Source organism: Lampetra planeri, chromosome 24 (genome assembly GCF_965212315.1).
Source record: "Lampetra planeri chromosome 24, kcLamPlan1.2.h2, whole genome shotgun sequence".
Taxonomy (NCBI): Eukaryota; Metazoa; Chordata; class Hyperoartia; order Petromyzontiformes; family Petromyzontidae; genus Lampetra; species Lampetra planeri.
This window is the reverse complement of record NC_136130.1, coordinates 2,731,041-2,741,298: the sequence shown is the minus strand read 5'-3', so window position 1 is coordinate 2,741,298 and position 10,258 is coordinate 2,731,041. Positions and strand designations below refer to the sequence as shown.

The window sequence follows — 10,258 nt, the reverse complement described above, 5'->3', positions numbered from 1 at the left end:
TAGGCCTTGAGCAGGTCAATAAAGCACACACATGGACTAAGATGCACACATGGGCCTACAGACACGCAAAGAAATGGACTTACACTGACTAATATGGAGGCATGCCCACACAGCAACTAACACACACGCACATGGACTCAGACACACACACACACACATATGGACTCACACCCACACATATGGACTCACACACACAAACACATCGACTTACACACACAGAAATATGGACTGACACACACATAGACATCCACTTGAGATACACACACATGGAGTTACACACACATATGGACGTACGCACAAACAGCGACTCACACACATACATAGAGTGACACACACATTGCCGTACACACACATACAGACTGTCACACATAGACATCCACTTGAGATATACACACATGGAGTTACACACATTTATCGACGTACACCCATACAGAGACTCACACACAGACATACGTGGACTCACACATTGACGTAAACACACATATGTACTCACACACATGGACTAAGACACACACACATGGACTTAGACACACATAGATAGACTGACACACACACAGCCCTACACACATACACATGTGACACACAGACATCTACTTGAGATACACAGACATGGATGAACACACACATATGGACTCACACAAACGCATTGACTTACACACACACACATCGAGTGACACACATGTATGGAATTACACACACATGTGGTCCAACACACACACAGCGACTGATACGCACACAAATGGACTGACACCCACACACTTGTACGTACACACACACATGGGGCGTTGTCCGTTTGAAAAAGACAGACACACACATGGACTTACACACAGACATGGACCCACACACGTAGAAACCCATCGACTTACACGCACACAAACACATATGGACTAACACACACAGACATCGACTTTAGGGACACACATGTAGTTTGTGCACACGAACATTATAATAGTAATATTAGGCAACTTATTAGTTCCATAATAGTAAACGAAGCAGAGTTGTTATGTGCACACAAACATTATCATTGTAATATTTGTAAACTTATTTGTTTAATAATAGTAAACAATAAACCTCAGTTCTTAGCGAAAGATGCAATAAAATTGTACTTTACATTGGCGTGGTGACGCCTCGTCCCATGCAGAGCCCGCGGCCTCGCCTAGATTGGCAAGCCAGAGGAGGTGAGACATTGCCAGGCTGCGGGCTGGGCCGCTACCCCCCCCCCACCATCCCGCCGCCCGAGGCAGAATAATACTATTTAAGTGCTTTAAGAATATTAAGTTAATATCTAAGAACTTTATAGCAGTAACTGCACGCATTGGGGTGGTGGGGGGGAAGGGGACATCACACTGTGAAGAGAAATTGGGAGCGTGATGTGTATATTTATTCCATGTTAAACGCGCGAGCTGGAGCGAACGCGCAGCACTTGGTAGGGTCCGCTCCCCCCGCCACGCAATTGGCGTCACTTGGTACGGTCGACGGCGCGCAATAAGTAAATAATTAATGGAAACGACACACATTTGTTAATTAAACTACTTTAACGTTTACGGATGGGAAACGGAATAGCATATTCCCACCGCGGGGCTTAGGGCGTGGCGCCCGGCAAATTTTTTTCTACGTGAAGGTCACCGTCCGAGAGCCAAATCCCCCCGCAAGCGCGAGCGCGCGGGGACTTTTATATATAAGAAAGATCTTGTGACTAAACAATAGGTCCGAGCAAATAAATTATTTTACTCACAAAAAATCTACGAAAACCCTAATTTAAACCCACTGATAATAAAACCAACTTATATTTTTTTATGCAAGATATTTCTGCGAAAACAACAATGCTGTGGCTCAATCAACTGACTGGCCGCTCCCCAGATGTCCGTCTTATCTCTGCTGCTCGCCTCGGCTCTGCTCTCCGTGACCACGGAGCTGGGAGAAGGAGCTGGTGCCCAAGAGGACAGAGCCGTGTGTGCAGGGATGAGCGGGATCCCGGGGACCCCAGACCAGCACGGGGCCCCTGGGAGGGACGGCAGGGACGGGAAAGACGGTGAGGGGAATTGATTCACAGCCCACAGCTGTCATTGAGATGCGCTTCTGCAGCCGTCTGGAACGCTCTTGCTTCCGATTTTAGGACGCCACTTGAGTTATGCACTTTTGAATTGATTTTGAAAACGCATTTCTTTAGAACTGCTTTGTGTTTAGTTTGTCGTCCCTTCCCCCACACTTCCGATTAGCACGGTTAACTACATGAGGTGCGAAAGACGTTCAACATACATACATGCGTGACTCGTTAATTCACTCAGGTAGGAGAGTGCGTGGAGGGGAGTAGAGTGAAATGAGAGGTAGGTGGTGGCGAGTCCATGGAGAATCCTGATAACCGTGAGAGGGATATTGTAGTTGATGTTGGATTGGATTGGGAGCCAGTGAAGGAATTGGGCAGCAGAGGACTCATAATCAGAATCTTCATTCATCCTGGAAAAATGCAACGAGCTAGTAAGTTTTTTTTCACAGATGTCCAGTAGGGGTTGGTCAGAAAGTTACAACAACAATGTCTCGAGGGGTTGCTGATCCGTTCTTTGTTCTTTTCGCAGGTGTGATGGGAACACCTGGAGCTAAGGGAGACCGCGGGGCTTCAGGAGACAAAGGCGTGAAAGGGGAGCCAGGTGAGCAGGGGTTTTTCCAGATAGGGTGAGTCGTGCCCTGATGGCTGCAGACTTTTCTGCCACGTGGTGATTTGTCTGCAATTACGTAAAATATGAAACGAAGCCTCTTCTTTGTTCATTATATTCGTCATGTAACATTAGTTTTTTTTCGTAACATTGTTTTATCGTCATTAAAGAACCCATAATGCAATGTGGATTTCAAAAATGGAAAAAACAACATAACGTGTTTAACAAACTCGACAAAATGCACGCTTAAAATCTGATCAAACGAGGGAGTTCGGGCTCACTGCCAATACCTCAGTAGGAGTAATCACATCACGTTTGTTGATGAATAACATCGGCTGGCCTGACATCAAACTGCAGCAGCAGCCAACAACTGTATATGACTGAGGGAGTAAATGAGCTGCTACGTTCAGATCCTGAAGAAGCTCCTAACATGCTGAATTTAATGCCAAACACAGGGGTCATTCTGCAAATATATTTGAGGTGAAATTAAAACGTCTATTGAACCCGATGATGTGGTAATCAAGTGCTCAAGTGATTAGGACATCGACCTGTGATAGCAAAAAAAAAGTTTAAACAAAACACACCTCAATTGTGCATCTTATTAAGAAGCCACTGGAGCTATGTACTTTTAAAATATAGATTCAAAACTAATTTATTCAGAAATGTTTTTTGTGTTTTCATTTGTTGCCCCTCCCCCGGACCTCCGATTAGCATGGTTGGTGTGAAAGCAATTCAATATACATACACGTGTCGCACAGTGCCACCAACGGAGATTTGTGTCATCCATCTCACAGTCGAACACGTTGACACTTGACCTTGTTACCGTGTGTCTGTCTAGGTCTCCCGGGAAAGCTGGGCCCTCTTGGCCAATCAGGGCCAATGGGGCCTCCAGGAATCCCAGGTGAGAAGGGTGGCAGAGGCGATAAAAACGAGAATGGTGTGGGGCCCAGGTCGGCCTTCTCGGCAAAGGTGGCACTTTACAAACCGGCAACCGGATGCCCCATGAAGTTTGACGTCATCATCACCAACTCACAGGGGCACTACAACCCCATCACAGGGAAGTTTACTTGTGCATCCCCTGGCACCTACTACTTCACCTTGTCGATGCACTCAAGTGCCAGTGGCCATCTCGTGGTTATGATAATGAAAAATGGGCAATTGATATCCAATGTATTTGGCCGCCCAGACGAGGAAATTAGCGGTAGCGTTGTGCTGCGCCTTGAGACGGGAGATCAGGTATGGCTCGAGATGAAAGCTCCGTACATCAATTTGGTAATTGACGAAAGCAGGGACGCGCTGTTTAGTGGCTTTCTCCTTTTCCTCGACTGAATTGACTTCCATTGTCAGGGAATATGAAGTGAACACATGCACATCCTCATGAACATATTCACGCATGCATAAATGCATACATCTTGACGATGGGAAATCTTTAATTCCTGGATACAAGTGATGATCAAATTCTCGCTTCGAACTTTCAACATATAATGCAGACCGTGCCTCACATAAATGGGGTCTGTTTTTGGATGCTTGCTTCCACAATGGAAGAATGGCAGGCATATCCTACAGATGAAAAGCTGATGGTCAGTGGCCAGATCAGCTCCACAGTATGTCCTCATGTCAAGCAGATAAGCTCACGTTGACTGTTCCACATTGCATCGTGCAACATATGTTTCTGCTTGGACCTGACACACCCGAAGTGTTATGTGATGACAGAAATGGATGTTGGTCGTTATGAGCCCATGGGCTGCACAGCAATCCAGCAGCCGACTACCATTATTATTGAGATGATTTGTGTTATGCTTTTCAATACTCCCACCTAAAGTGCAGCAGCAGAAACGGGGAGAGGGGAATGATATCTCAACAAGTCCAGCCGCTACCCCATTCACCAATGCACATTACAGGTGTATGTAGCCACCACCACCCGTTATATGTCAGTATGTGCGTGCATGTGTGTATATGTTGGTACATATGTCTTTGTGCATATGTATGCCTGCGTTTGCATGTACTTGTGTTTGTTTATATGTTTGTGTAAATGGATGTTTATATAATTAAGTGTGTGATGTTGATCTTAGTTGAATTATGCTGGCAGGGCCACTAATAGGACATAATGGTTGGCGTCGCCCGGTATGTGGGGGATCGTTATCTTTGTATATACGTGTTGATTGCTACGTTATTAATGAGTGTTTTGTTGACCGCAGGAACACGTGACCCAAATGTATAAAGGGGGAGCCATGGACAGGGGAGAACCTCAGAGAAAATTTGGAAGGACCTCGAAGCAGAATCGGAGGCCAAATGTGCAAAGTAAGTCTGTGTGTGTGTGGGTCTATCGTTCACGTGTGTTGTGATCATAACAGGTTCAACTCATTATATTTGGCTCTTTGTTTCACAATCAAGATATGATAATGAAAATATCAGTAATTATCCTGCTCGAGTTTTTAAGAATGAGCATTGGCGCAATGTTTAGGGCATTGTGTGATGAACCCAATAACCCAAGTTCGATTAATGGCTATGGCTAATTTCAGTAGCGAACGATATCTGATCCGTACATCCCTACATTAGTCATAATGGGTTGGCGAATTATGGTGCCGAGGACTAGTTAAGATATCACCGTGCTCTGACATCTCACTAAGGTTGCATAGTGTGGTGTGCTAACCACTCCGCCACTTCTCCCCATTCTAAAATACTTGAAAAATACACGGAAGTGTTTCACACAAATCAACAGCTTACCCTCTCCTCTTCCGAACAATACACACTTTGTCTTACTCGGACCTATAGTCTAGGCACAGGATAAAACAATCAGTGTATATTACAAAGGTGCTCTATTTATGGAATAAGGCCTCTCGATTTATATCTGGCTTGAACGACAATTTATTTTGGAAATTGAGAGGCCTTAAACCACAATGGATCACTTTTGTAACATATAATTATATTTATTTTATCCTGTGGCTAAACTATAGGTCCGAGCAAATAAACTATTTTCCTAACCAAAAAAAACTAACGCCCTAATTTAAACCCTGTAATAATTAATTAAGTCCACCAATATATATTTTTTAAAACGACAATGCTGTGGCTCCCCAGATGTCCGTCTTATCTCTGCTGCTCGCCTCGGCTCTGCTCTCCGTGACCACGGAGCTGGGCGAAGGAGCTGGCGCCCAGGAGGATAGAGCCATGTGTGTGGGGATGAGCGGGATCCCGGGGACCCCAGGGCAGCATGGGGCCCCTGGGAGGGATGGCAGGGACGGGAAAGACGGTGAGGGGAATTGATTAACAACTCACAGCCCTTATTTTAGATGGGCTGCTGTGGCCGTCTGGTACGCTCGTCCTTCAAATATTAGGTAGCCACTGGAGCTATGCATTTTTAAATCATCTAGATTGAAAACTAATTTCTTTAGAACTGCTTTTTGTTTTTAGTTTGACTTCCTTCCCGCAGAGGACAGAATCAGAATAGTTATATATCTTGGATAAATCCGATGAGCTATGATACTCTTTTTCACAGATTTCCAGTAGTTGTGGGTCACAAAGTTGCAACAACGTCTCGATGGGTTGCTGATCAGTTCGTTGGTCCTTTCGCAGGTGTGATGGGAGCACCTGGAGCTAAGGGAGACAGCGGCACTTCAGGAGACAAAGGCATGAATGGGGAGCCAGGTCAGCAGGGGTTTACCCAGACACGGTGTGTTATGTCCTGATGGCAGCGGACTTTTCTGTCACGTGGCAATTTGTCCATATCATGTCAAATATGAATAGAAACTTCTTATTTGTTCATTAGCTTTGTCAAATCATGTTTGTTTGTTTTGTAAAAAAAAAATTGGCATTAAAAAACCCAGAATACAATGTGGATTTCAAAATAGAAGAAAAAACAGAAAACGTAACAAGCTCGATGGAATACACCCTTAAAATCAGAGATTGAACGAGGGAGTCCGAGGTCGCTGCCCTATCACGGTCGGGGTAATCACATCACGTTTGTTGATAAATAACATCAGCTGGCCTGACATCAAACTCCAGCAGCATACAGCAACTTTATATGACTGGGTGAGAAAAGGAGCTGCTCCATTCAGTATCTGAAGAAACGCCTAACATGCTGGGCATTATGCCGAACACAGGTGGTCAATCCGAAAATACATCGGAGAGGTGACATGAAAATGTCGATTGAACTCGATGATGTGGCAATCAAGTGCTTAACTGTTTTGGATATCGACCTTTGATAGCAAACCAAAAGAAGACGTTTTAACTAAACACACCTCAGTTATGCATGTTATTCGGAAGCCACTGGGGCTATGCACTTTTAAATCTAGATTTAAAACTAATTTCTGTAGAACTACTTTTTGTGTTTAAGTTTGTTGTCCATTCCCCTGCACCTCCAATTATCACGATTGGCTAGGTACGGTGCAAAAGAAGTTCAACATACATACACGTCTGGCTAAGTGCCACCAACGGAGATTTGTGTCACCCATCTCTCAGTCGAGCACGTTGACACTTGACCTTGTTACCGTGTGTCTGTCTAGGTTTCCCGGGAAAGCTGGGCCCTCTTGGCCAATCAGGGCCCATGGGGCCTCCAGGAATCCCAGGTGAGAAGGGCGAACGAGGCGGAAAAAGCGAGAATGGTGTGGGGCCCAGGTCGGCCTTCTCGGCAAAGATGGCGCTTTCCACACAGGCAACCAGATGGCCCATGAAGTTTGACATCATCATCACCAACCCACAGGGGCACTACAACCCCATCACAGGAAAGTTTACTTGTGCATCCCCTGGTGCCTACTACTTCACCTTGTTTATGCACTCAAGTGCTAGTGGCCATATCGTGGTTATGATAATGAAAAATGGGCAATTGATATCCAATGTATGTGGCCGCCCAGACGAGGAAATTAGCGGTAGCGTCGTGCTGAGCCTCGAGACGGGAGATCAGGTATGGCTCGAGATGAAAGCTCCGTACATCAATTTATTCAATGACGAGAACAGGGACGCGCTGTTCAGCGGCTTTCTCCTGTTCCCTAACTGAATTGACTGCTATTGTCAAGGAAGACAGAGTGAACACATGCACACACTCATAAACATATTCACACGTGCATGAATGCATACAAGACAAAAAATAGGCACCCCCTATTGTCTTTAACATACTTAAGTTGAAGATGATGTTGGGGTCCAGAAAATATGTGGACATGTTTCTGGGCATCAAAGATTAGATTATCATGGTGCTAGAAGTTTTTTTTTATTATTAAAGAGTGGTGTCTGATCTTGGGGCAGCAACCCGCAACCACCACCCATATCTTACTGTGCTGAATGGCTTTCCGAACCTCTGAGCAAAAGCTTTGGTAAGCCTCCTCATTCTCGGGCATAGACTGTTGCAATCAGAGAGAATAGATCTACCACTATCTTTCAGCTAGCTGGAATGCCTCCTCCTTCAGGAATTGTTTGGAGGTCTGGATTGGCTACCCAATGCTGCCAATGCAGCGGCACGAACCACAGTCTTGCAAAAGAGGGGAAGCTTCAATTTACAGCTAGAAGTGATGGTCAAATTATTGCTTCTAACTTTCAACATATAAATGGGGTCATTTGTGGATGCTCGCTTCCACATTGGAAGAATGGCAGGCACGTCCTACAGATGAAAAGCTGATGTTAGTGATTCTAGATTTGAAGCTTTCGTGACTGCAAGGATTCATACTCTTAGTTTTTTCGGTAAAGTCACGTAGGTAAAAAAATTAAATTTAAATTAATAAGAATAAAATAATAAAAATCACGACGTTTCGGAGGCAACACAAGTCTCCGTCATCAGGTGGGACCGTCACAGCCAGATTTCCTGTATCAATTGAGGCAGGGATTCCAAGATGCAAGTTCTTAAATACAAGTTAAGGGGGAGGAGAGGGGGGGGGCATATCAGAATGTGGTAGCCAATGAATGGAACGTATTGGCAGGGGGGGTGGGGCTAAAAGAGAGCACGAGGTGTAAGTAGACGTGGACGTGTTTGTGCGCAAGCCCTTGTTGGTGAACATGATAACGTATTGGAAGGGGGGGGGCTAAAAGAGAGCACGAGGTGTAACTGTACGTGGACCTGTTTGTGCACAAGTACCTGTTGGTGCACATGATAGAAGAGAACGAAAATTCCCATGTAGTTTTTTACCAGTGTTGGCTGACAATCAAATACGAAAAAGGAGAGTACTGTTAAACGCTGGGGATATTAACACTCGGTAAAGTAAAATAGTACCTGTCAGATAAGATGGTCCAAAAATGTGTAGTTAAATCTTTTTTGCATGGTTAATAACATCTTTCCAATTATTACTAAGTTTGTACCCATCATCAAGGTTGAAATTATGTCTGTGTTTGATGTCTGATGTTAGTGGCCAGATCAGCTCAACAGTATGTTCTCATGTCAAGCACATAAGCTCACATTCACTGTTCCACATTGCATCGTGCAAAATGTGTTTCTGTTTGAACTTGACACACCTTAAGTGTTATGTGATGACAGAACAGCATGTTGGTCTTTACAAGCCCATGGGCTACAGAACAATCATAGCAATCTTCTACCATTATTATTGAGATGACTATTCCTATGCTTTTCAATACTCCTACCAAAGTGATAGGGTTATGAGCCACCTTCGGCATTAACACAAGACATTGGCTGCGTCCCTCAACACACACTTATAAGACATACACACGTGCAGTTCACAGACGTGCAAAGAAAGACAAAGGTTTCCCATGTAGCCTTATCAGGCTTTTGAGACAAGTTCTGTTAGCGAGCACCTATGAAGGCCAGCACAGTAAACAAGAAGGCGGGTGGCCAGCACCACGGCCGACCGCCTTTGTCTCCCCATTGGCGATGTTTACACACTGCACCAGGTACTCATTTGAGGCTAAGTTGACATACGGGAGGCCTAAGACCGGCTCAGTTTTAATCGTTACTGGTGGTGGCCGTGAGTTTCTATCAAACTCGGGTTACAGGTTTGTAGTGCTGTGCGCTAACCGCTACACTACAGCTCCACACATGCAAATACAACACAGACGACACTCACAGCGGATGCTTATTTTGGATTATTTGCGATATTAACCACGAGATGATAGATGTTATAAGTTCACGTGGCCCCTGCTACCACTATAGGCCGCTACATTTAACGCAAAAATATATTCGAACATATTTGATTTTTACGTGTAAATGTTCAGTTTTAACCGTGTACCGCCCAATTGCCTTTTGTTGCTTAAAGTCACATACACCTTAATTTGCGTTTCTGCTCTGCTTAATATTAGGACCCCGTGTGATATTGATTTGCTCTGTAATGGCGTGGATCTGTGTTGTTTTGAAACAGAGGCTTTAGGTTTCCATGGGATCTAACCTCAGATAAATAAACCTGTAATAATGAATGTGTGTCCGTATGTATGTACGTGTGGCAACTGGTGGATTTTATTCGTTGATGTGATCGTGCTGTGGCAGTGGCAGGAGAGGTGCCAATAAGTAATACATAGTACAATGCACCAGGAATACTCTAGCCAAAATGATTATCCATCATCATTTAGAGTATTTGATTGCTTTTAATTGTCACATGATATGCCACTTTATTGGCCTATCATTTGTGTCCAGGTCGCTTCTCAAAAATAGCTAGTTAGCTCAGTGGGCATTA

At 44.5% G+C, this 10,258-nt stretch overlaps 2 protein-coding genes across 2 annotated transcripts; both read left to right on the top strand.

Annotated features, from left to right (window-relative positions):
• Positions 1 to 1,860: 1,860 nt before the first annotated feature.
• Positions 1,861 to 4,478, top strand: LOC144726834 (complement C1q tumor necrosis factor-related protein 5-like). Its single transcript, XM_078605789.1, has 3 exons — positions 1,861 to 2,032; positions 2,577 to 2,648; positions 3,493 to 4,478. Exons 1-3 carry the CDS (start codon positions 1,861 to 1,863, stop codon positions 3,981 to 3,983), a joined length of 735 nt encoding a protein of 244 aa, XP_078461915.1. The 3' UTR covers positions 3,984 to 4,478.
• Positions 4,479 to 4,868: 390 nt separating this feature from the next.
• Positions 4,869 to 8,499, top strand: LOC144726852 (complement C1q tumor necrosis factor-related protein 5-like). The gene is made up of 4 exons (XM_078605808.1): positions 4,869 to 4,955; positions 5,733 to 5,904; positions 6,228 to 6,299; positions 7,157 to 8,499. The coding sequence occupies exons 1-4, from the start codon at positions 4,947 to 4,949 to the stop codon at positions 7,645 to 7,647; spliced, it is 744 nt and encodes a 247-aa protein (XP_078461934.1). The 5' UTR covers positions 4,869 to 4,946; the 3' UTR covers positions 7,648 to 8,499.
• The last annotated feature ends 1,759 nt before the right edge of the window (positions 8,500 to 10,258 follow it).

Coding starts and splice junctions, on each gene's coding strand:
- LOC144726834 (XM_078605789.1), top strand. CDS start 1,861: ATGTCCGTCTTATCTCTGCTGCTCGCCTCGGCTCTGCTCTCCGTGACC. Junction 2,033..2,576: donor CGGCAGGGACGGGAAAGACG/GTGAGGGGAATT, acceptor TTCTTTTCGCAG/GTGTGATGGGAACACCTGGA. Junction 2,649..3,492: donor AGGCGTGAAAGGGGAGCCAG/GTGAGCAGGGGT, acceptor GTGTCTGTCTAG/GTCTCCCGGGAAAGCTGGGC.
- LOC144726852 (XM_078605808.1), top strand. Junction 5,905..6,227: donor TGGCAGGGACGGGAAAGACG/GTGAGGGGAATT, acceptor GTCCTTTCGCAG/GTGTGATGGGAGCACCTGGA. Junction 6,300..7,156: donor AGGCATGAATGGGGAGCCAG/GTCAGCAGGGGT, acceptor GTGTCTGTCTAG/GTTTCCCGGGAAAGCTGGGC.